Genomic DNA, 27,131 nt, shown 5'->3' with positions numbered 1-27,131 from the left:
CAAGGATAAGAAGGAGGAAAAACTTGGTAAAATTGCAGACATGCCCACAGATTTGTGGCAGAGAGATGGGGTGGATGGAGATGATATTCTTAACTAATAGCGTCTCCCATCCCCCAAAAATTTGGAGATCATATGTCAGCATCAGACATCTGAAGACAATGAGAACACTTAGAAGGATCTGTGGTGGAAATCAGTAGTACTTAAATACCAGTCACTCTCAAAACAAAAATAGGCAAAGCCTGGGGAAGGATACTTTCTTTCTTTTCTCTGTAAGTCTTGAAGACAGAATGGCTCCCAGGGAAAACACAAAGTGTTTCTAACTGTGTGACTCTCTCAAGGGTATCTACTTATTTGTACTGGGATTAGACACCAGTGTGGCTGTCCTGCAGGAAGTCCTGTGGTTGGGTTGGGGCTCTCTGGGAAATTCAAGGAGGTAGTTTTCTTTGCACAAGAGGGACTCATTGCTCTTGCTTTATGCATGGTCACAACTGTCTGTGTGACCCATCTGTGGGCAGGCAGACCCTCCCTTCTGCCAGCTCACCACCCATATGCCTGGCAAAGCATTCCTCCACAGAAAAAGGACTCTTTAGCCCTTCTGACCCAGCAGGAGGTCATGGGAGAGGCTGGTAAGCACAGTAGTGCCATTTGGTAGTTACTAATATCAGCCAGAGGAGGGGAAGGGCTGGCCTTGGGGGTGGGATGATGAGGAGATGCCAGCATGGAGGCAGGACCAAAGCTGCATGACAGAAGTACATGGAAAGTCCTAGAAACAGTTCTGCTCCCTCTACCAGCTGTCAAGAAAGGGGAGGAGAAATCCTCTGGGATGGGGAGAAGGGTGGGTGCTGTTAGGAAGTTATTTAAGAGCCAACTTGCTGGTTATTTTGCCTGAGTCCTTTTGAGGAAGTACCCAGAGGCACACAACAAGCCTGCCAGGGCACTCTCTCTGGAGCACAAGCAGGTAAGAGACCCTCAGAGAAGCACTGAGCAGCCCTGCTCCAAGCTGTGGCTGTGCCTCTGCACCTACATTTCTATATCTCTAAAGGGTTGGGGAGGGTCAGAGGCAGCCCCTCTCTCCAGTTCCAGCCCTTTACCTCCGAGTTAGTCTTGCTCAACCCCACTTCTAAGAGGGACCGTCTTTGAACTCCACCGAGCTAGGTTAGGAGCATGGCTAGCAGAGACTCTTAAATGGGGGTAGGATGTGGTTGTTCTTCCAAGGGCAGATCCCCTTTCCTAAGGGAAGTCAACTGTGGAGCATGGACTAAGGTTAGAGGAGAGGGCGAGGCCCTCTGGGAATGCCCACCTGGCTAGAAGACAGCAGGCTTGGTTGCTCTGACCTTGTCGTTCCTTCCCACATCTCAATCCAGGGGCTGAACTCAAGTTCCTTCCCCTTTGCTGCATCTACCAAGAAGGACAGCTCCCCCTCCTAGACTCACCCAATGGCCAGCACTTCCTCTCTTGATCAGCACCTGGAATGCTCCAGTTCTCTGTTTTAAGTGCTCTCTCCCAGAAGGCTGCCTGGCTGCCCAGCACTGCTCCCCACACCCTGCTGCTGGCCCCTAGTGACCAATCAGGTCTTTGTTATTTGACAAGACCCCAGAGGATTAAGTTTTCTTGTCTTCTCTGTCATAGAAACCTTTTTCTTTAAACACCTCCCCTGCCTCAGCTCACCAGAGATTATTTGTAAATCCCCTAAGGCATATTTATAGATTCGCACTCCTATCTCATTCTTCCAAGAGCCCTGTCTCCTCCCAAGACCAGATATCTCACCAAGTGTCCTGTGCTCAGCCTAGCTTCCACTGCTCTACTCCCTTCAACAAGAGTCCAGTCAAGTTGGTTCTCTAATGGCAATGCTTCATCTTGCAAGGGTGTGTCTGGTTTTTGCAAACAGCCAGGTTGCCAGGAGTCACTGCACGGTGAGCGAGGTAAAGAGAGTTCAGAAACAAAGTGCCCCTTCATTTTGGCCAACTGGTCAACAAGTCCTTATTGGGCCCTGAAGGTAAGATGTGTAGTATTTAGACTGGCTGGTTGCCTGCACAGACTCTGAGGGAAGAGGAAGCAGGCCAGACGGAGTCAGAGCACAGCCTACTAACACCAACTGGACATAGTCACGGCCTCCATTCCATACACCCAAACAGCTTTATGTGTGACTCTGGTCAGGCACATCACTAACTCCAGTATAATATAAACTCTGAGGAAAGAGAAGCCATTTTGGTTTCTACCTAAGTACTAAGAACCTAAATGCTAACATCACAGCCCAGCTCATAAGAAGTCCTCAGTAAATAGTGACCGAATTAAATGGCTGGTTTATTTATTTGTTTATTTAGTTATCATGTAATTAAATGACAGCTCTAATAGACCATCCTAATCTGGACGTGTTTTCATGAGTCTAATCCTCACAGTGACTTAGGTTTGGTCAATCTCAATGAAATGAGTAGGTGCATGTACCTGCAAATATATAGGCTTTGCAGGGTTGGGGAGAGGAAAGTTCTGCTCTCTGAAATCTTTAAAGATTTTCTTTGCTTCAAGCAAACACTTTTTCTCCTGCTCTTTATACGTTCTGACAAACAGGAAGTCTCTCTGAGATCCTCAGGGAACACACCCCATCACTGGGCTCCTCTTCACTGCTGCCTCCAGACTTTCATTTGGGTGGGACTTCCAATGTGTTTCTTGGGCCCTGCTGTGCACAGGTCCACCTCTGTGTCTACTTTAGAATCCTGGCTCCAGGTGGTATTCATCTCACATCTCTCTCCCATGGACTCTCTTCTCCCTTTCCCAAGATCCAGTGAAGCTGAGAATGTCAGATACTCCAGCAACCACCTTTGGGGGCAGGAGAGCAGTTCCCCCCAACAACTCCAATGCAGCAGAAGTCGACCTCCCGACTGAGGAGCTGCAGGCCATGATACCCAGGGGCGTCAACCTGCAAGGTAGGAGGAGCACACCACCATGCCCAATAGAGCTGGGTCCCCTTTTCCATGAGGGATGGGTGTGAGAACCTCCTCCACTAAGATCTACAAATGGCACTCTCACAGTGTCTGGTGTTCAAGAAAGGATCCCCAAACTGAAGCTATAAAAACACCAGAGATCCTGAATGATGGTCCTAATTTGAGCATTTACTGATCTTGTCACATAGGGAAGTGACTTCCTCTTTCCACTTCTCAGCCATTCCTTTTTACAAAACATGCTGGATTCGCCGAGGCCTCTTCCATTCCTAGTGTTCTATACTTTGGAGAATGTTCTCTAGCTAGAAGATTCCACTTCTAATATATTGTGTCTATGTCTAATTGTCCTAGCTTCTCCCACCTCCATCCATGACTGTGAATCCCATAGCTGGTGAGAGGCGTCATATTCTGACAGTAATAGAGATGGAAGCCCTCTGTTGTCTCCTGAGCAGCCAGGAAAGGAGGCAAGGCAAGCTGCTTCTTACTTCTGCCTCATCCTGAGGGACCTGCTCTGGGTGGAGCAGCCACCAGCTGACCTCCTCTCAGCCCTGTCAGCTGTGACAGGGCCCAGGTGCCAGCATCGGCTTGGTGATACAGAAGCCATTCCCTTGGGGAATGAGCAGGGACATTCAGACTCTTGTCCCCGAATGGCATCTAGCTGGCAGTACATTGTGGAATATCATTTATGCACCAAAACCTGTGGGCTCTTGGTGCTGAGTTTCATGGGGGATAAATGTCTACTTGCTGAGGTAGGTACAGACAGTCACATGGTGACTCTTAGTGCCCAGGAACTAACTCTCCCAGATAAGTGCCACATTCTAAACCCTGACGTTATGTACAACCAACCGGCCTCAGCTTCCTTTGTTACAGGTTAGAAAACAGGCTTAAAGTACCCAGTTGACTTTCTTTACGTCTTTGCTACCCAGGCTAGAAGTCCTTTTATGTTTTTTATAAGAATGCAAATAAAATTGGAAGGCTTACAGACATCAAGCTTTCCTGTGGGTCACCTTGGGATATTCGGTTTTCTTGTAAAATTCCCCTCTGGCAGAGAAGATATTGTGTTCTGGGAAGGAGTACATTGGCTCAAGAAGAAGTTAGCCATAGGCAAAGAAAGCTGAGGGGGCTCAGACACCCACACCAGGAGAAATGAGGACACATGGATCTCCATGCATGTGGTAAAGGGCACAAAGAATCCCTGGTCCCCGAGACAGAAAACCTAGGCTGCCATTGCAGAACCCATTGAGTCCCCAAGCCTTAATTTTCCCCAAATAGAAGCCATGCCTACTGTGCAAGGTGTTCCTAAGGACTGGATAGATATTGCCCACAATGGCCTCTGGACCACCACACATGACAAGTGACGGTCAGTTAGTTGGAGTGTGTACACAATCCTTCCCTATCAAGAGCATGACATTACTGATGGAGAACCTAAGGAAATTGTAAATCTGAGCCAAATGTTGCAAATGACACATAAAAATCACCAGAGCACCTGAATGATCAGTTTTTTTGTTTTGTTTTGTTTTGTTTTTCTCATACCTGAGATAATTGGTTTTCTGTAAAGCTACCTTTGGAAGCAGAGATGGGGAATAATTCACCTATTTTGAAAAGGCAGTCTTTATCTACTTTGCAGTCACGTGCCCACAGCCCACATAACACATGAGTTGTTCCCATGCAGCCCTCACACAGGAAAATGAGGGGCCAGTGACCCGAGGATGCTCTGAATAGATGAAAGCAGCCAGTCACAAAGTGAATGACTCAGCATTACTAATCACTGTAACTCATTAATAACATCGTTCAGTTTTCAAAAGTATGTGTTTTTCACTGCATGGGTGAGGATGGGTCCTCTGAACCAAGAATCATAGCTGGGTAGTTTCAAAAAAGCTGGATGGGGGTTGGGGGGTAGGGGTGGGGAGTGGGGGGTTGGAATCAGCAGACATACTGTCTGAACCAGGCTATTATTCTGCAGAGTTCAAATTTCTGTTTGTCTAAGAAGCATCAAGTGGGTTTGGCACTAAATACATCAAGCCTCCCCACCTCCACCCCAACCCAGATCACCTTAGTAAAGGTACGGTTCAGGCAGTCTTCTTGCAGTTCACCCAGTGGCCACTAGTGGACCCCAGGAGCACTTACATCTCCACTTCTCAGGATGCCTCTGACTTCAGGATCACAGAGTCCTATATCCAATTCTCTATCCCCACTACTAGTTCTCAATGGTAACTTTTTCATTTTGAAAGCTGCCCTTGTAAAACCAGCTGAGCAGATCAGAGAAGCAAGGAGAGGGAAAGAAAGAAAATGTCAGGCTTTTCATTTTAATTAGCCCCATATCCATGAATACTGATGGTTGCTGAGAAGTATTCATGTATATCTAGTATATCCAGAATGTGGATGATGCATATGTATAATAGACTTTAACCATGGCTGGAAATAGTTGACTAAGAATTGTTTTATGAGAGTGAAGCATGCTATATTTCCAACCACTTGAAAGGCTGAGATAAGAGGCTAGCCTGGGCAGCATAGCAATGACCCTTCTTAAAATACTATTTTAGTAAGGTATTTAAAAACCTACATCAGACTGTATAAACTTATGTAAACTTCTCCAAATACATTCTATAGTATTTAAGAAAAACAGAGATATTTGAGATTATAATTGAACGTCAGAGGTAGGACCAAGCTGTGGACATGTCTGATGTCATTACATACTCTTAGAGATCCTTAGCACCCCACCATGTGTCCCATAAGAGGAAAATTACCATGAATATCTGCTCATATGACTTAGATTGACATCCAGTGTGTGTGTGTGTGTGTGTGTGTGTGTGTACACTGTGGGTGTACATGGAAGCTAGAGACTGATGTTGACTGTCTTCCTTGATTACTTTACTTTGTGTATTGGGACTAGGTCTCTGACTTAAACCTAGTTAATCAGTTTGGCTAGTCTAGCCAGCCAACTTGCTCTAGCAATCCTCGGCTTCCACCTCTAGAATCCAAACTCTGGTCCTCACCCTTGTGAGGCAAGTGCCTTTACCAGCTGAGCCAACCTTGCAGCCTCGCTGACATTAGACTGTTCTATACATTCAGTTGGTGTTTCTGTAAAAGTCTCTCCACAGCCTTCCACGTTTCAAGTTATGTGTGGCTAGAAATGTAATGTTGCACAAGACTATTTCATCCTCTTCTGCTGTGGGACTCTGTTATGGACAGAGTGGCCATTTGTAGCAGTTATTAGAATATCTTCATGGCAGGTCTATTGTATTGGAGTCAAACAAGGAAGCAAGGCTGGCCTGATGACCATTCAAATGAAGGCAAACCCAGCAGTTTTTAGGATAGTGGGGTCTAAGTGTTTTTCTGACCATTTCTTCCATCATTCTTTGTCAGAACTAAACCAATCTCTCAACCAGTTAGTAGTCAACTTCTCTTTGGTGCTAAGGAGGCTCTTATGACTTAGGATTATTGAAAGAATGAGAGAAGCATTCACTATGTGATGAATAAATGAAATGTTGAGAGAAGTTCACCACTCACCCAGTTCATGAAAATTATATTTGCTGTCATTTACATGTCAGGAGCTGTTCCAGAGTCTCTCTGGGAACAAGGAGAGAAAGTCGGTCTTTGACCTCAAGTGGCTTTCATTCTAGAAAAATAAAAAGGCAAAGATCACTTCAATTCAGTCTAATAAACACTGTAATTGAGATTTAGGTAAATTACAGTAAAACAATAGATAGAGAGCTCTTGTGGCATAGTGGAGAAGGGAAGAGGATGAGGAAGACTTCCAGATAACAAAGACATCTCAGCTGGGTCTTGTAATATGACAAAGAATGTTTTAGACATGCTAGGCACAGCAGTAGGGACTACTAATCCTAGCACTTGGGAGACAACCAAGTAGAAGGATAACCAATTCAAGCATATCCTCAGCTACATGATGAATTCAAGGCTATTCTTGGTGAATAGGAGACTCTCTCTCTTAATAAAATTTAAAAAACAAAAGGAATAAAAACAAGGGCCAAGCCAAGTGTGGTAGTGCAAGCTTGTAATCTGAATGCATTGAAGGCTGGGACCTTGAGCTTCTGATCAGTCTGTACTACATACAGATGATATAGACCACATGGGATGACTTCCTGGATAAGAAAGCCTGATGTGAAATTAAGAGGATTGGATCCTACTACCCATGTAATTAATTAGGCATCATGCACACTCCTCTAACCTCAGGTCTGGCAGTGAGAGGAGACAGGAGGATGGCTGAGTTTGTCTGTTTCCAACCTCACTGAGAAAACGCAAACCTCAAGGAGAGACCCTGCCTTAAAGAAACACACATGAAATGTTTCAGTAAGTCTCGTTTAAAAGATGAAGGAAGAGAGGATAAAGAATACAGAGAAAACCATTTTCAAACAGACAGGTAGCATATACTTAGTGGTGAGAATTAGGTATAGGACAAAGAAAAGGTAAGCCTTAAAAACTTGGCAGGGGTTACACTACAATGAGCATTAAAGACCCTGCTTGCCTTCCATCCTGCCAAACCCAGGTGCCTTGCTGTGGACTCTCAATAGCAGATGTGTGGTTTATAAGAGTAACTCTCATAGTGAAGAGAAAGGAGAGAAGGAGGTATTTCAGGCTAGAGGAGAGGGAGACCAAAAGACATTTAGCCCCTGGAGACATGTGGGTCTCATTTCTCTTGTTCTAGGATTTCTGAAGCATTTTAGGTTATAGGACATTTTAGTAGCAATGGTTTAAATAATGGCTGCTGAAGAAAAATACCTTTAATTGTTCTAACTATACTTTCTCCTCCTGAGTCACCAAAAGATGGGTGAGAAAAAGCCTTCCTGTGGCTTTCCCCACCATAAACAGACCTACTTCCTCATGCATAGCATGAATGTCTGTCTATAGCTTAGTAATAGTGTTACCAAAGACGGCAGGGAGAACTCAGCTCACCAGGGAATTCCTAGAATATGAACCTAAACATTTAACTTATTTCAAGATTCCATCTGTGACAGGTATAATCATTCTCAGAAGAATATTTTTGCAACCCAGGGAGAAGATAATCCACTTTTTTTCATATTAGGGAGAGAGTAGGAGGACAGGGAGGCAGCTGACGCTTGGGGAGAGACATTCTTTCTTTCTTTAACAGCCCATTTTCTGATGTGTTTGGAATTAGACTAAATTGTGTTAGGTAGACTTTTTGAAAGCTGTCACTTTGAAAGGGCAAGCTGCCAAGTTCCTAGCCATAATATAACTTAAAAAAGAAGAGAGAGAGAAGAAGTGGCTTCCCAGTGTGCTGTTCTATTTTGCTAGGAGCTGAGCTTGGACAGGGAGATGTGAATTCATTTCCTGATTGTGGTGAATGAGGCCTGAACAATCACAAAGCTCTTTCTATCTAAGTTATGTCTTGTTAGGCCAATAAACAAAGCACAATCCATCCAGCAGCTTAGCAGATGTTTTCTGTGTACCACACGCTTGGTGGGGGGCACTGGTAGGCAAATGGGCGCTAGAACCCCTTCCGTTATTTTTATACTTGTGCTCATGTTTCATGGTAACAGACTGCAGAGTCCTTGCTATGACAGAGTACTGTAAGAACCAGTTGCTTGCTTTGTGTGTGGTCAGCCATGATCAACCAGAGAAATACTATTTATTCAGTGGCACTGGAGACATCACCTCCTCTCCCAGCACCAGTTCTCAGCACTGTGATTTAGACATAGATTGTCTCTTTCCATGCATCTTACACATTTGTCTGGCATCTTGAATAATGGTTGCTTTGCTTTAGATCTTCTACCTATCAGGGTGGCTTTTAATCATCCACACTTCAGCCAAGTCTAATTTCTGTGTCTTTATTCCCAAGTTTCACTTTTTAAGTGAAATGTTTTCTTAGTTCAGATTGTTTTAAAGTGGAATCTTAAGAGATTAGATGGGAATTTTTTATTTATCTTTGCCCTGGTTTCTCCTCACTTAGAATGCGATGTTTTCCTATGAATTTTTCCCTTCTTTTCCAAAGGCACTGACTTATTAGGGTGATGTTGTAATAAAAGTAAATAAATAAAAGATACTTGAAACAGGTTTTTTGAAGATTCCATGCTTAAAGTTAAATATCCGCAAAAGCAGAGCAATAAACTACATAAATAAACACATCTTTCCGGAGCCATTCTCCTCTCTGCCTGATGTACTCTCCCCAGCTGTCCTGGTCAGCATTAACTATCAACTTGACAGAGTCCAGAATCGTCTGAAAAGGGAGTCTCAATTGAGTATTTGTCTTTATTAGCTGATCTTCAGGTATGTCTATAAGGCGGTGAGGAGGCAATTGCCTAGTCAATACTTATAATCATGCCTTGGGTAACAACACAAAGCAACACACTGTGGAAATCTCACTGTAGTGAATAGTAAATGTACTGAATGCACACTGATGGTCCAAAATGATTGTAAGAGTGTGGAACAATGAACCAGTTCTACAAGCAGAAATGTAATATAAATTCATGCAAGGCCTCAAAAATGGAGCCTCAAAGGAAAAAAAAAACAGTTACATAAATAAACACAGCTAAATAACTACACAGGTGAGAGATCCGTGGGTGTCTGGGGTAAATTGCAATCCATTATTGATAGAAATGACATCAGAATGTGTTTTAAGGATTTTGCTTCAGCAGATGCTTAATGGAAGAAATCAGTGTCCAATGATGCCTGAGCTGAAGAAACCAAAATATACTTTTTATTTTATAAGATTTATTAACAGTCTCTTTGTAGTTTGTTAGGAAAACTATAGCCAGAATAATGTATTTTAGTTAAGGGAAAACTCTTCATGAGAGAAATTGAAAAAATGAAATCCGTTATGAAACAGAGGATTTGTAAAATTCTGGAAATGACTACTTAAAGAAGGGATAAAAAGTTGAGGTGGTTTTATTCAGAGGGTATTAAAGTGGTCTTTAAACTCAAGAGTACCAGATGGATAGAGACTTGCTCTGGGTATACATGGAAGTCAAAATCAGGATGTGTGGTCAGAAAATCCACAGGGAAGCAGGCATCAGCCATCTTGAGACCAGTAGAGTCATGTAAGAGTAGATTGTATGTCCCTCGAGGTAGTGAGGCTCCTGTTTAGTCAAAGACCAGAATCTATGCATAGAGATGGCTCACCTATACCTAGAACATCTACCCAATGGTCCAGAAGGTACCTTTGCCTCTGAGATTCAGTGAAGTTGTGATATTGGGGCATTCCTTCCACTCCTGTTCATGGAGTACTGATAGGTTGATAATGATGATGATGATTAAAAGACACTGTTAAGAAAGAGGATTTGTGTGTGTGTGTGTGTGTGTGAGTGTGTGTGTGTGTGTGTGTGAGAGAGAGAGAGAGAGAGAGAGAGAGAGAGAGAGAGAGAGAGAGAGAGAGAGAGAGAGAGAGAGAGAGAGAGAGAGAATATGTTCATGTGGAGGCCAAAGGTCAACATCCAGCATCCTTTTGAATCATTACCCACCTTATTTTTTGAGACACTCAGTGAACCTGGAGCTAGACTGCCTAACCAGCAAGCCTCAGGGATCTGCCTGTGTCCACCCCTCCAGTCCTGCATCTATAATTGCTTGCTCCTGTCACCTGGTTTTTGATAGGAACTGGCTATCTGAACTCAGGTGTTCATGCTGGTACTTCACCCACTGAGTCGTCTCTGCAGACACCATACTAAAGGCTAACCTTCAACAGTTGTGTATTCCTGGCTCATTCTTAGGTTGCTATAACATTGGAACTGTGGCTCTAATAATGCCATGGAAGTTAGGAAAAAAGGCAACATGGAAAAGAAAGGCTCCAAAATTATACATCTGTGGCTTTGAGTTTAAAAGAAAAAGCTCCTGTATATAAACAAGTCTTCGAGATGAGGCAAAAATAAAACAATGTCTTGCACTTTGCCTTCCTGACAGCACAGTTAAGAGGATCCCATGAAGTGTTCCACCACATGGAATGGCTGCATCAGAGTTCATGAGCTACTGTAGGTTGATGGGCCCACTCTGTGCCAGGTACACTACCAAACCCACCAACTATAACTTAATCTTCATAGATATTCTCCAGGTAGCAATCCTCATATGAAAAGAGAGAGAACTCAAGTCTGGAAGGAAAATCATTGTATACAAGGCATTTTGAGACTCAAATTTCAAACTCAGTTTTACCCAAACTTTGACTTTATCTAGTGTTTCAGAGGCTGCCAAACTTAAGAGGGAATCTCAATGTGCCCAACTTCTTGTTTTTTCTCTACAAGGGAAAAATGGAGCCTATGGGGACTGGGAGGCCTATCTAGAATTCCTGTGTAAAGCAAAGGGCTTTGGGGAAGGTTATAAGGAGATGCCTCCACTCAAGCTCAGCAACTGTGCTTTCTGAATGCAGTGTGTCTCCAACCATCAGAGCAAAGCATGCATCAAGTAGCGAGGCAGCTTGGAAAAGTGAGGCCAGGCTACCCGACTCAACATTCCCTATGTGGAACTCCAAACATATGTACAGAAACCAATCCCCCACTCAGTCTCCCAAACTCCACTGCAGACCTTCCTGTCTACAGTGTGTTGATCATGGGTTTAAGAGTATGAAGACAGGCAAGAGGGGAGCGGCCTTTCTCCAGGGCTAGCATGCGTCAGACTCTCAGCAGGTTCCTTTCATTCATGCAGACTCATGTCACCATATGTGGAAGCCTCTGGGTGATGTTGTGACCTAACACAGGAGTCTGTAAAACAAGTAAATGTGTGCAATATATGCAAAACTACATGAGTAGCAAACATATAGCTGACATATATGTACTACTGACTCCAAAAGACAAAAAAAAAAAAAAACCCTGGAAATTTTGGCATCAAAAGGCAGGAGTCTGACACCTAGATGGCTCATTTAGGAACCAAGAAAGTGTGAGTGTGATTCTGCCTATGCCAGTGGACATGGTCACATGTTGTCACACAGGAAAGCTGCTTTCCTTTCTAGAGCACTGTCCCCTCCCCTTCCCTGCCTTTGAGGAATCAGATCTACTTTTAGAATTACAGTCAGAGGACATCTGACCCTTCCTGGGGTAGGAGGAGAAGTTTGGATTAATGGCTAGCTTTGTGCCTTTGAAACTTTGTCAGATTTGAGCCCTCCTTTTTGAAAGATGGGGCAATTGAAGTGGCAATGTCACACAGGGAGGCATAGTCATGATGGGAAGGGCCTGACTTAACAAAACCCAGCATGAGATGGGAGGCTTGAACTCTGACCCTCGCTTGCTTCTCTGTGTCTAGATCTATCAGCTAGGCACCTATCTCTCCCAAAGTATCCTGTGCTCTGAAACGAGCTCACAGGTGGAGAGAGGTTTAAAAAAACAAAACAAAACCCTTCTTCCCAAACAAGAGGCTGGTTCTCAAATCTGCTGCCCCTCCCTTCTCTTGCAGTTTCATTCAGCTAGCTTTCTTCTAGAAAAATAACCTGCATTATTGAGGGTGCATTTAGGTCAAACATCTTTAACAATTTCCTTATTTTGTTTTCTGCATGGACAGATTACCTGAATGTCACGGCTGTTCACCTGTTCAAAGAGAGATGGGACAGCAACAAGGTTGATCACCACACAGATAAATATGACAACAACAAGTTGATTGTCCGTAGAGGGCAGTCTTTCTACGTCCAGATTGACTTCAATCGTCCATATGACCCCAGGCATGATCACTTCAGAGTGGAATATGTCATTGGTGAGTGCTGCCTGTCCTAACCGTGACACCAGGGGTCACATTGCAGAGAGAGGTGGACGCCGGCAGTGATTATACTCCTTCCTAGCCCTGTATTTAAGACTGGGTGGAGAAGGGGTCAAATTGTCCAAGCACCAATAATTTGGAATCTAGCATCTAAGCATGTTTAGTGTAAAAAATACTTAATCATTTTGTTTTTCTCAAATGTTTTTGGCATCTTGTAGTTGTGACTTAACTATACAGTGATTTCATTGGTTTCACATGCTGGGAGCATTTGCAAATTTCAGCATCGAATCTCCACATTTGGGTCCCAAAATTAGATAGGCAAGAAGCCAGTCTCCAATGGTCCATGAAAAGGGATGGTCCAGTAAAACTCACTGACCACTTTGTGCTCTCTCTTGAAGATTGACAGTGTACATTAGGTTCTAGAAAGTACCATTTAGCATTATTTGGTCCATTGATTCTCAAATTAATTTGGTCTTGCTTCTCTTTTACAAAGTCAGGAATATTTGACATATTTAAGTAAACATTCTCTGGGAATTTATGAATATTAAATAAACACAGGCACAGAAAACCAAGGGTGGCGCAAATTAAGGAAATATGTCCACACAATCACTCACAGGAGCTAAAGGAAAAAGCCCGGCAATCCTGGCTTTTTTTTTCTGGTTGCACAAAAGACTATTTATCCTCTAAACAGCAGCTTAAGTGGGAAAGAGTCTAAAACTTCCATTATAATCAGAAAAAAGACAGAAATGCCTGCTCTCGCCATTTGTTTATTAACCAATCAAAGGAAAGCGTTGCTGTATGTATGGTTTGCAAAAAGAAATAATGCTAGAAGGATGTCTGCTATAAAGAATGGGGAATAAGAGCTCAAAGTATATATTTTGGATGGTATTATGAGTATATATTTAGAAAACATAACAAAGTCAGAGGAGGGAAGGCACACTATTCTTAAGACATCTAAACAGAGGTGAATACTTAAAAACCTGCCCTTTACTTCCCAGCATAACTACTTAGAACTAAGAAGTGCTTCCTATATAATGGTAACCATGATTTTGGAAGATCAAACTAAACCTAAAAAATACAAGATATAAATTTATATATGTGATATAAATTCCACAAGAGATCAATGAAAAGCTAAACATCACAACATTTGCCTCCGAGGCTCAGCAGCCAGAGGAAGTTTCAATATGTTTCTGATAGTCTTCCAAGATGTTGGTCAAAAGTTACAACATCCCAGTTAGGTTGAAATATGTGTTTTGTGTCCGACTGTGTAACATGGTGACCACAACTCATGGTAATGTGTAACAGGCTTTGGTTCAAAGAGATGTTTTGATTTGGTGTTTTCAGACAGGTTCTTACTATGCAGTCTTACTACAGTTTGTTTTGGGGTGCTCTTGGGATCAACACGTGTGAAGAAATACAGGACTTGGGGCTGGGCAGAGGGAAGAGTTTAAGTAGCAAGGCAACAGAGGCCTCAGTGGACCCCAAGGTGTGCTATGTAGCTGGACTAGGTTCTTCAGAGTGGTCCCATTGCAAGGAAGAGGGTGAGCCCTTTGCCCCTGTGCATGAGCTGTTCCTCTGTTCTTGGTTGCCCTTGGGGAAGGGCTGTAATCTTAACATAGTTGTTTTCCTGTGTTGGCCAGCAAGGCTCCAAGAGTGGGTCAGCGGTGGAGAGCTGTTAGCCACTGTCAGCCTTAGCAGGATACAGAGAGGTCTGGGCCACATACTGCAATATCCATTACCATAGGCACCAAGGTCTTTAAAAAGACAAACAAAAAAGAAACAGTATTGGTTTTATTCCTTCAGTATAAAGGGAGAAAACAAACACAGAGCTCATCTTACTTTGAAGATAAAAACTTATATATAGTCAAACTAACATGTATTTTAAATCTTGCTTAGCCTCTTTATATGTTTAGCATTAAGTGCTGTTCTCTTGTGGCCCTTCTGAGAATTACTACATCCATATATTTTCTATTCTAAATTTGTCATCAAATTTATATAAGAAAACGAAAGTAATGAGATTCAATGTTCTACTACTTAATAGTTGAGAACTCACCCACACTTAAAGGAGATCATAAAGGGACCATGGGTGGGGGTTTGTCTCCTGACCTTTCTCTATTTACTGTCACTCAAAATGTTACAGGGCCACTGCGGCAATAGTGTAAGATTGGGATAGCCTGGTCACTCAAAATGTTACAGGGCCATTGCATCAATAGTGTAAGACTGGGATAGCCTGGTCATTCAAAATGTTACAGGGCCATTGCGTCAATAGTGTAAGACTGGGATAGCCTGGTCATTCAAAATGTTACAGGGCCATTGCGTCAATAGTGTAAGACTGGGATAGCCTGGTCATTCAAAATGTTACAGGGCCATTGTAGCAATAGTGTAAGACTGGGATAGCCTGGTCATTCAAAATGTTACAGGGCCATTGCGGCAATAGTGTAAGACTGGGATAGCCTGGTCACTCAAAATGTTACAGGGCCATTGCGGCAATAGTGTAAGACTGGGATAGCCTGGGCTTTCTCTAGCCCTGGCCAGCTTTCTTCTGAAAGAGAAGAGTATCTTCTGTTAGAAGGCTGAGGGGCTAGTGACAAGGCTGATGAAGGGAATAAGTGGCCCCACAAGCTGCCCTTTCCACACATAAATACATGTAAAAATGCTCCAATTATTTTAAAAAAATGGCAAGGGCTGGAGAGATGCCTCAGAGTACTGCTCCTGTAGAGGATTGGGTTCAATTACAGCTCCTATGTCAGTTGATTCACCTGTAACTCCAGAACCGGAGAATCCAACACCCTCTTCTGGCCTTTCCACACACCTGCACTCACATGCAGACACACACAAGTGCACATAACTAAAACTAAAATAAATCTTCAAAAACTAGAAGGTTGAGCACAACTAAAATATATCAGCAATCTTAGTTGAAGTATTCCTTTAAATAACAAATTACACACACACACACACACACACACACACACACACACACACACACACACTCACTGATTTGCCTCCAGTCCACACCCAGTACTTTTTGTTGTTGTTTCTTTTGCTTCCCTGGAACTCTGTCTCTAGAGAGATGAGCCAGGACAGGTTAACACTGTGGAGTGTCCCTTTGTTGCCGTCCTCAGAACCTCGCTCATGGGTCTCAGCAACTCTTATAAAGGAAACACATTTCATTGGGGTGGCTTACATTTTCAGAAGTTTAGTTCATTAGCATCATGGTGCAACATGGTGGTGTTCAGAAAGACATGGTGACAGAGAAGAAACTGAGAGTCCTGCATCTTGACCCTCAGGCAACAAAAAGTAGTCTGAATTAGGAACTGCTTGAGCAGAGGAGACTTCAGAGCCCGCCCCCACAGTGACACACTTCTTATATAGTGCCACTCCCTATGAGCGTATGGGGGCCAATTATATTCAAACTACCACACCCCCTTCTTCATTTCTTCTTTCCTTATTTAAATACACACTTAATATTTCAGTTATTCCTTTTAGAATATTTAAGCAAGGTGGTCCCAGATGAACCTATGTATATTGGGTTTTCCAAGGCGACGCTGTCCTGGAAAGTCCTGGGGAGAGTTAGGGCATTTACTCTGGCAGGATTTTGCAAGCTTTTGTTTGACAACTGCATTCATTAGATGTGGGCAGACACAGTCAGCTGGAGCATTAGGTGGGAAGTGTTAATGAATTTGAAGAGGTGGGTGTGGCTTTTTCTCTCTCTCTCCACCTCAGCCTGCAGCAATGATAAATCATGAAAGCTGGAACAGAGCGTTAATTGTGACTTTGCTAACCTGTGGCTGCAGCTAGGACTGGAGAGCAGCTGGTGGTGTTAATTTGCTGTTACTTTAGCACACTTGCCCTTCTTCATATCCAGTTGAGAGAGAGAAAAAAATGATCCTTTTAAAAAAAATCACTACTGTTATTAACACATATTAATTGTGCAAGCTAACGGGTTCTGTTGTGACATTGCCACACATGTATAGACCATGCAGTATTCACTCTCTCTTCTGCTGTCTCTTGCTCTCTCCCTCACCCCTTCCCAGTCCTGAGTAGTCACTCTTCTACTTTTGTTATGTGCAGATCTCGGGGACCCCCAAAAGACCACCACGGAGACCGAATCCTCCATGTAAAAGCAAAGAGCCTTTATCATCTTCAAGCTCCAGAGCTTGGTCTCTCTGTCCAAGGCAGCGGTGAGAGCAGAGAGCCCCGAGCCCAGACAGGGTAGAGTTTTTATCGTAACAAAGGTTAGGGTGAGGGGATTTCAGGGTTCAGGACCCTGATTGGCTGACAATTGTCTAGGGATACCTGTAAAACAAAAACAGATGTGTGCTAGACTCAGGGACATCTGGCCACCTTATGTAATGGTTGGAATGTTTGGGATGTCAGGTACTTCTGGATCCCTGGGTGGATCCCTGAGTGGTGTCAGTTTAAGGCTTTTCCTGGATCTGGGTGTTGCCTGCCAGTAAGCCTGTCACAGAATTGTGTCTAGGCCCCTAAGCCTGTCATGGCAGCTGTGTGGTCAGGCTGTTTTGGGGCTCCTTCATACTTTCAAGCCATTTCTCCTCTTTTCTCCTTTCCAATCATGGCAGACAAAAATGACACTCATCTTTCTGTGTATGGCTTATTTTTAACATGGTGTCCTTTAGCCTCATGGGTTTTCTTGCATGTTACTGTTTCCTGATTCCAGACCTTTTTGAACAAAATAATACTTCACTATGTTTATATATCATATTTTCTTTATCCAGTCTTCTGGGACAGGCACCTTGGTCTAATTTCATATCTTGGCTGTAGAAAATAGTGCTGCAGTACACACAGATATGCAAATTTCCCTACAGTGCACTGACTTAGATTCCTTCAGGTGTGTTCCCAGGAGTGGGATAGCCAGATCAGAAGCCTAGTTTTAATTTGTTGTAGTGTCTGCATGCACTTTCTATGGGGCTGTATTAATTTGTACCCACTCATAGCTATGCCTTCCTTTCCCACCTCCTATTCAGTATTTGCTGTTGTTTTTCCTTCATTTTGTTTTGGTGATAACTATTTGGGTTTGAGATGAGAAAGTTGCTCCAAGAAAAGAATTCTTAGTTGCCTTCCTCAGCTGTTTCCAGAAATAGGAGGGGATGCTATGTGGCTCTCTGGAGGAATGCTCTGATCCATGAACAACTTCCTCCTTCCTGGGTTCAATCACAGGATCCCCAGAGGCTTGAGGCCAGGACTTCAGAGCTTCTCCTGGCCTTTTCCTCAGTCTCACAATGGCCCCCCACAGCTGCACCCTTCGTACTTCCAGTTACAGCAGAAAGAAAGAGGAGGAGGAAGACAATAGCGAGACCAGAGCCTCTTATCAGAAAAAAAAAAAACAAGCATTTCCCAGAAGCTTCCAGGAAAGCATGCATGCCTCGCTTGCTCCTTTCTGGGTGATGGAACCTGTGAACCCTTCATCTTCCCCTGGTTATATTAGTCAGTCTTACACTGCTGTGACCCAAATACCCAAGAAGACAACTTAAAGGAGGGAAATTGTATTCTGGCCCATGATTCAGAGATGTTGGTCAGACCCCTTGTCTCTGCTATCTTTGAGCCCATGATGGAACAGAATGTGCAGAGGAGGTTGGAAGTTCAACTCACCTATTGTAGACAGCAAGCAGAGAGACAAGGGACTTTGGACCCAGTATAAACTCTAAAGGTAGACCTCTAGTGTTCTACTCCCTCCAACTAGGACCCACCTCCTCAACTTTCCAGAACCTCTGAAAATAGTGCCACCACCTAGAGATCAAGTGACCAATATATGAGCCTACAGGGACATTGCAGATTCCAACTATAACACCAGGTGTCTCTAGAGAAGGTGGTATGGGAACACTAAGAATGTTTGTAATGTAGGCAAGATTCCTGTCCATCTTTGTCAACCTGTGTGCACATATATGACAGTATCACTAAGGTAAGTCATTTGTGATTACAGCCATGAATTGCCCAGGCATTTCCAGGTCTAGGTCATGTGCATATATTCTATATCTCTGTAGCCTTACAGTGCATCAAAATATTGTCACCAACACGTCAATGTTTCCATTTCTCTCCTTTGCTGAGTAGCATTTATTAAAAGCCAACAGAGTATCGGGGTCTGGGATGAGAATGACATAGAGAAGTCTCACTCATGATGGTTTGCTTCAGCATGTGCTGTGTGGTTGTGGAGCATCATCAAGACTGGAGGAGAGATGCTCAGAGGACAGAGAATGAGAGCCTGGATGAGGGATGCAGTTGGAGAAACAAAGGAGTAATGGGATTCAGAAAATATTGAGGAGGCAAATACGTGAGATGGATGGGAGGCAATAGAAAGAATGAATCCATTATAACTCTCATGTTCTCTTGGCTGTGACAGAGCCAGTGCAGGTGAGAAACCTGTGAGTGTGGGAAGTGATGGCAATGGCAGTGCTTCCCATAGGTGACTCACAGGCATGCTTACCTCAGTGTTGGGAGTTGTGTGTTTCCCACTTACTTCTTCCAGCACCATTCTGGACATTTGCACTATTGCCACCACATTTTGGATGACATTAAGATTGAAATGATTAAACAAATATGCCCAGGTTGAACTTGGAAAGTACTGGGGCTGCTCTTTGGGGTTTTTGAGTGACTTTGGTGACAATATGTTCAAAGACAGCATGAGTATGAAGCATAAGGGTGGTGTTTGGGTTGAACAAAGGAAAATGCAGTAGCATCCACATCTGGATCGACATGTTCACTCAGCAAAAATCAGTCTTGTAAGCAGGGACTTGAATCTTTGGGGAAAACAACTTTAAAGGAAGATGCCAGAAACTGGATCCTTGAAGGGGAAGCAAAGGCTTAAAGGATCTGAAGTCAGGAGGAAATCAGCAAAGGCATTTAGACTAAGAGAGTTAAGACAAGAGTGACCATGGTTGGAATTTCACACTGCACTCAACAGAGAGATATTGCTTACCTGGCTGACAGAAGCAGTTGTAATGATCTAAAGGTAAATGAGGTTGAGGTAATAAGTGTGTCAAAAGTAGGAAAATAAAGTCTCAATAGTAACTAGAGACACGAGTTTGAGGGAGGGTATTTTGCTTTGGGATTTGTTTCAGAATTGGGGGGACTTGAACATAGTAGGCAGATGGGGAGGAACCATCAAGGAAAAAGGCCCAAGAAGTCAGAGGAGCATTGGGTTCCTAGAGGAGAAGGGTAGAGCATCAGCTTGAGTGAAAGTGAGTAGAGCAAAGAATCTACCATGCTCAGAGGATGTAGGGAAAGAGGTCAGGTAGAGTGTGCTTGCTTTAAGAGGAAATATGAGATTAAACTAGCACTGTGCTCATGATTCAAGTCAGTCAAAGCCATAGGAGGTGAACTAGCACTACATGGGCTTAGGCAGCAAGGGGCCCTTCTTATATCGATGTGCCAGTCCATTTTACATTGCTAAAATAAAATACCCAAGGCTAGGTACTTCATGAGATAAAAAGGGGGGTTTCTTAAACTACTGTTTTGGATGTCTAACATCAGGTTGATCACTCAGCATCTGGTGAGGGACTCATTCACTGTATCCATCACTAGAAGATGGCACTATGGAGGGAGCATATGTAAGAAGGAAAGAAAGGTCACAGGGGAAGAAAGCTAGAGACAGACAAGGATCAGACTCATGTATTAGAACAGCCCACTCTCTCATAACCAACTTCCCCCTGCAAGACCAGCACTCAGCCCTTCCAAGGCCAAATCCTCAGGAACCTAATCCCCTGACACTAAGCACTTTGCAATGGTTCTACCTCACTCTGACACGCTATCACACCAAGGACCAAGCTTCCAGCACACATTCTCTGGGGATCACATTAACACCTTATCTGAACCATTCTAGTCTGAAAGCCAAATCTTTTAGGAACATGTTTCCTTGTTTATTTATCTATTTTTTTTATAGTCAGAAATCCCAGATAAAATTATCACACTGATGTGTGCTTTTCACACATACAACAGAGTTTCTCTGCAGAGAAATTTCCTGCCCCAAATCTCATAGAGAAATAAGTCAGAGGCCATGTTGTGTCTACATTTTATGCTCCATTTTGCTGAAAGGGGGTTATTTCGACATTTCGAAGGAACACTTCTGCAGGGTGTCGTTTCAAATCTTTGCCCCTGTGGGTTTCTGCATTGACAACGGGCATGCTCATTTCCAAGTATCCATGTGAAGCAACTAATAATGGCATCTGAGAAACTAGGACAGTGTTTCCCAGGCTGCCTTCCCTGTGAAAAACTGTCAGGAGATGCTCCCAGGGAAAGTAAGAAGTTCTGTGGTCAAATGCATTTGGCTCATGCTGTGTTTGTGTCTCTTCAGTCACCATATACATCTACATATTAGAGGCTTTCTGTCGGCATGCAGTCAAAACACAAATCTCGCTTAGTGGAATATTTACTAAAATTGCTTTCCTGCAAACGCTGCCCTAGTATGTTTCTATTGTTATAGTACCCTTTAATAAAATGCAGAACTCACCCTAGGAAGTGCAAAGCTCCAGCTGGCTATTACTGGCTATTACCTTTGTTCTGTAGAGCACAGAGCAGGGTGGATGTAGCAACTTGAGTGGATTCGGAGTTATGTGGATGATGCTTAATAGAATATCCCTTTTTACTGCATGACAATTTAAGATTTTGTGCCAGCAGTGCAATAAATGTCAAATTGGCATTCATATTCAGCCACTTTCTTTTCAAAAATGAATTTTAACCAGATGGTGGTGGCACACATTTTTGATCCCAGTACTTGGGAGGCAGAGGCAGGTGGATCTCTGTGAGTTCAAGGCCAGCCAGCCTGATCTACAAAGCAAGTTCCAGGACAGTCAGAGTTACAAAGAGAAGCACTATCTTGAAAAACCAAACCAAAAAGAAAAAAAAAAAGATTTTTAAGTAGCCTCTTTATAGTCACATTTTTTATTGTCCATTTTTTTTGTTTGACTTCTTCTACTGAAATGCTCATTTTTATTTTCTTTAGAGTAAGCTTAGTGAACTCTTATGAACACTTTGCATAAGAAAGCACCAGACCAGGGTCAGAACAGGAAGGATGCTCTGTTTTGAGAATGGTCAAGGGGACATTCTGAGCAGTTAAATGCTCACTCCCTGCCTTTGGGGGTCCCATGGTCAGGAGGACAGTATGAGGAGTAGGATGCTCAGCTTGCTTCTGCCTCCTAGGAGCTGGTCCACAGTCAGTGGGATGGCGAGAAGTAGAGGGGGAAGGCTTGGGGCCAGCTTCTTGGGGAAGCTATTTGAGCTATATTGAAGGCAGTGTCTCACTGAGCACAGAGCAGGGAATCCTTCAGGAAGAGCTTTTGAAGATGAGTTAAAAATGGGTGGTAGCAGCATCTGTTTTGGGACAAAGGGCAAGAAGGCCAGTAGGGCATGGAAACTGGAATATACGGGTTGTTTTGTACTATTTGTCAAGCAGTTTCAATGTTCTAGAAATAACCAGAAGCCTTGTAGACAAGTTTTTAAGTAAACAAGTAAACTGTTAAGGAGATCTGTGGCCGAAAGCCATAGCTCACTCCTGTAATCCTGGCACTTGCGGGGCTGAGGCGAGAGTGGGACTCGGTCTGGGGGAAGAAAGGCATGGCTGTCTGCCCAGCTTGGGGCTGACTGTGGGGATGAAAAGAGGAAGAAAGCACAGACACGTGCAGAAAAGCTGGCACCAGGCGGGTCGGGCTCACCCTGAGGGAGGTCACCAACTGCAAAACTCAGGAAAACTCAGCACGTTTTGTGTGTTTGCGTTGTGGAGGTGGGTTTATTATATCCAGCTGAATAAGAAGGTGAGTTTGCCTAATCTTGCCAGGAGCGCTCTATAGAGATGCCAAAGCAGTTTAGGGCAAATTGGTCCTGGACTACAATGTCCAACCTTTGAGTAAAAATAAAACTCTTTTCTTTGTACGTTAACTCTTTCAGATGTTTTGTTACAGACCATGAAGCTAACTAAACCAACTGATTATGGACACAAATTTATATAAAATGCCCTTTTGTGCTAACACAAAACCCAGAAATGATGAAACTGGCAACAAGAAGAGTAATAATAACCACCACTGAATCTGGGGACCAAAGTTCACAGGGATTCAGTAACTTATTTGAGGATATGGGCAAATGATTTCTGTAGGTATTTCTCAAAAGAAGAGATACAAATAGCCAACAGATACATGAAAATATATCCTGTCTCTCTAATTATGAACACTATATGATTTAAAACCACAGTGAGATGTCTGTCACCTTTTAGAATGGCAATTACCAAAAAGTTGACCAATGAACTAGCATTGGTGAGGATACTGAGAGAAGGGAGTCCATTTATATTGTTGGTTGGGATGTAAATTAATAGGTCATTGTGGAAAATAGTATGATCACTCCTCACACACACCAAAAAACTCTAATTATATGACCCATGGACCACACTTCTAGGTATTTATTCATAAGATAAAATAACTATGCTAAAGGAAAATGTGCACTCATGTGTACTTTTTAACATTATTCATGGTAACTAAGATATGGAACCCACCCAAGTGCTTATCAATAAACAGGGTGATGTATACAATAAGATGCTATTATACTCTGTTCCTTGTAACAACATGGGTGGAACTGGGAGACATTATTCTAAGTGAGATAATCCTGTCACAGAAAACCAAATAATGTTCTTCCATTTATAGCTTGAATCTTTTATAAGAAATTTTTATTTTTGGTTATGTGTATATGTATGTGTGGGTACAAGAAGTGGCTAGAAGAGACCATTGGAACTCCTGATGCTGGAGTTACATGTGGTTGTGAGCCATCTAAAATAGGTGTTAGTAGCCATACTCAGGTTTTCTGCAAGAGCAGTAAGTACCCTTAACCGCTGGGCTGTCTCTCCAGTTCCCACATGTTGAATATTAAAGGTCAATTTCATAGGAACAGAAAATGGGAGGTCATTAGTTGAGGCTGGAGTCTGGCAATGGGTACAAGGAGCTGGGTGATGTTGATTAGACAGGACAGTTCCTGTTAGATGGGAGGAAGAGGGTGTGGTGATCAGCTGCACTGCATATGGGGACCACAGTTAAAAACTTGCATGTTTCAAAAATTATAAAATGCTAGATTCTTGATGTTTTCATCACAAAAAGGATAAATTGGCAAAGTGGTGGCTATCTTAGTTAGCTTGATTAATTTTTTTCTATGGTTCATATATGTAGGTCAAAATGTTACATTGTGTCCTTTCAAATAGCTACAATTACTATTAATCAAATAAAAATAAATTCACACACAAGCAAGAAAACACTTTCAAAAGGCAAACGCAAGATGATTGCTGTCCTGTCTTTTGTCTCCTGGTGGCAAAGACAGGACTTCCTATGTCTCTACACTTAAATACCCAGTATCCATGCAACATTCACACTGAGGACTTTATTAGTCCAAGTAGGAGCCCTGACAACTCACAGGCCAACTTCTTCCTGGAAAGATTTGCCTGCCCTTCTAGTTTGAGTGATAGAGACTGTTTGAGGTGGAAGTAGCAGAGGTCAGTGTCCACATCTCAGTACCGGAAGCCTCATTGCATGCTTTCTCACTCACCTTAAGAAGAGCTTGAAAGAGCTGTGCATGCCTTTGGCTATCATCACCTCTTACTATCATAGACCCTTTCTATAATATATCTTTCTTTCTTTCTTTCTCTTTCTTATTCTTACCCTTGTAAACAAGCACACACACACACACACACACACACACACACACACACACACACACGGACATCCCCCCCCCCCCCAAAGCATACATGTCTATGCATCTCAGCCAATAAACACAAGTTTCTAAGCGAAGTTAGGGTCCCAGGTTAACAGAGTCACCAGTGCATTTTACATCCCATGTGCTGCATAGAGTATGTAGGAAGGGACTGTGGGGGTTGGAATGAGATCGCACCTCACCTCTCTCCATCACTCCTATTTTTCCCCTCTTCCTTCTGGTCCCCCTCCTCTGACCATACCCTTGCCTCTGTCTCCATTGGTAAGCTCAGGTCTTACTGTGATCTCCTGCACTTCTGAATTAATAAGCTCAGCTCATTAGGACCCACAGAATTGAAACAACTTGTTTAGAAAGTTGTAATCTGAACTGAGGCGTGATACAGTGGGGGTACTTCTGGATGTTCCCTATAATTCTAAGGCGTCTTGCCAATATGAAGTAAGGGGTGAGAAAAGTGGGGAAAGATACCTAATGAAAACTAATGTGCCAACCATCACACCTTGCTCTTAAGGCTCCCATCTAAAAGGAAGCGTCATGTAAGTGGAAAGAAAACTCACTAAAGAAAGGCACTAAGTGGGCTAATTATTCATCACCCTTGCCCTCTGGTTCCTCCCTGAGCACTCTGCGGGGATTGATGGGGGATAACCAGAAGCTCTTTCAACTGCTTAGTGATGGTTGCTTGCTAATAAGATGACCCAATTACCAGTCCTATTCTGAATATTGCAAGTGCATAGGAAGCTGCATCTCCATGGCATTTCTTATTGGAGGATAACCCACATAACATACCACTATTGTAGCAGCCAGACGGGCTGTATCAAGATGAGCTAAAAATAGCCTGGCACATCTTTGGCTAGCCTCGCTCAGGATCTCAGCCCCCCTTTCTTGAATTTCCTCCTATTTCTGTAATTAGTCTCTCTCCATCTTTGTCTCCCCACTCTTTTCTGATCTTACTCTCCCTCTCACACACACACTTGTGTCCCAGGTATAAATGGTTATGAATTTATTCACTGGCTAAGGGGGTGCGGGGAATGGTTGCTACATGATGATGGGTCTAACTATTTTGTTCACAAGGGTTTTTTTTTAGTCTCCAGGCATCCAGGATAGGGCTCTGGACCTACACCCCTGACTCTGGCTGAACACTCTCTTGGCCACTTTTATTTACTATGCTAAAGGCTGAATACAGGGCTTTGTGTACACCAGGCAAGCACTCCGAGTTCCATCCCCAGTCCCTTACTTGACTGTTCATGAGTTTCTTTGCTAAACTACTAGAGAGCTTGTGGTGGCTCCTTCAGTCTCCCAATCTACTTCCCACCTATGGCTGCTTACCAGCCTTTATAAGATCATGTCCAATGTCTAGTTCAGTGAATTTGTGTGACATGAAGCCTTACTGTGTCCTGACATCCCATAGAGATGTGTGTGTGTGTGTGTGTGTGTGTGTGTGTGTGTGTGTGTGTAAAACAGAAGCTTTACAACACATACTATCTTCATTTAGCTTGATTGAAATCAACTTAACTTTAATTGATAGTTAAGAATTCCACATTTTCTTAGGGGACAGGATAATATTTTGGTACATGTATACGTTGTTGATAATCAGTTTTGCACACAGATCATCTGTCTTCTCAAACACATTTCTTTGTGATGAGACCATCTAAATCCCCTCTCCTACCAATTTCATTTTCACAATACATTGTTGGCTATATATAATACCACTTAAGCAATCTCCTTATTCCTCCTTTTTCCACCCTCCCTAGGCCCCAGGATTACACTATCTACTTCTGTGAGCCAAGCTTTTTATATTCTACATGAGTAACCTCATGCCCCATCTGTATTTCTGTATCTGGATCATTTATTTAAAACTGTGAACCCGAGCCCATTGGTGTTTCCAGAAATGCCAAGGTTTCACTCTTTTATTACTAAATAGTGTTCAATTTTATATGTGAATCATTTTAGCTTTCCCTTCACTAGGGAACCTGACTGTTGTGAACAGTGCTGAAATAAATATAGAGGAGCAGATGATCGTTTTATGTACTGATTCTGTGTCATTGGGTGCACACCCAGTGTTGCAAACCTTTCATTAGAGTCTGTCACAGTTAGAGTAACAGGAATTCTGCAAACAGTCAACAGATAGTCAATAGGCAGGCAGCCTGGAAGGAGAGGGCAGGCAAGAGCTGAAGAGCAAAGTCTCAGACAAGACAGGTAAGTCTTGAGAAGAAACTTGAGAAATTGGGAATGTTTCAAGGGTAAGAGATATGATTGGCCTCTATGTGGGATGGGGGTTATTGTTCATGGAAGTCAAAGGGCTTGTTCTCCAGATGTTCATCAGCTTCTAATGTAAGAGAATTCCTTCATGGACTAGAGTTCCTGGCTATATGCACCACTCACTCTCCAGGGACAGACATGGAGATCAATTCTGGGGAGCCTGTGAGAACTGGGCCACCATAATAGAGCCAGTCTGCTGTCATTACTGGGTTGGTAACTGGTTTCTTGCTTTTTGGTGACTGGATGAGACATCTGGATTCTCCACACAGCACATCATTGTCCTCCCCTGACAATCCATTTCATTGTGTTAGAGTCCATTGCAAACCACCTCCCCAAAAACTCTTCTATCAAATGATCAGAATCTTATTAACATATCAAATCCAATTAAGTCACCATTAGTTTCCAAGAGCAGTTTCCAAGCAGCTCAAGAAAATGTGCAGGTCTCTGTGAAGACAGGAGCTGAAAAGACTTCATTGGGACCTGTTCCTTCTACAGACTCACCAAGAGGACCTGTGGGAAGGCTCTAGAAGGGAGAGATGAACAATCCATATTATCCTGCCAACCTAGAAAGATCATAGTTTCATACTTGGA

At 43.0% G+C, this 27,131-nt stretch overlaps 1 protein-coding gene across 1 annotated transcript in view; it reads left to right on the top strand.

The window, feature by feature from the left end:
• The first annotated feature begins 902 nt into the window (after positions 1 to 902).
• Positions 903 to 27,131, top strand: part of F13a1 (coagulation factor XIII A chain) — a 163,161-nt gene continuing 136,932 nt past the window's right edge. Inside the window, exons 1-3 of the mRNA XM_036186755.1 lie at positions 903 to 958; positions 2,778 to 2,924; positions 12,396 to 12,584. Coding sequence (XP_036042648.1) covers positions 2,795 to 2,924; positions 12,396 to 12,584 — 319 coding nt within the window. The 5' untranslated portion in view covers positions 903 to 958; positions 2,778 to 2,794. The remainder of the gene's footprint in view (positions 959 to 2,777; positions 2,925 to 12,395; positions 12,585 to 27,131) is intronic.

The sequence above is a fragment of the Onychomys torridus genome, chromosome 5 (genome assembly GCF_903995425.1).
Source record: "Onychomys torridus chromosome 5, mOncTor1.1, whole genome shotgun sequence".
NCBI classification, from domain to species: Eukaryota; Metazoa; Chordata; class Mammalia; order Rodentia; family Cricetidae; genus Onychomys; species Onychomys torridus.
This window is presented reverse-complemented; position numbering and strand designations above follow the sequence as displayed.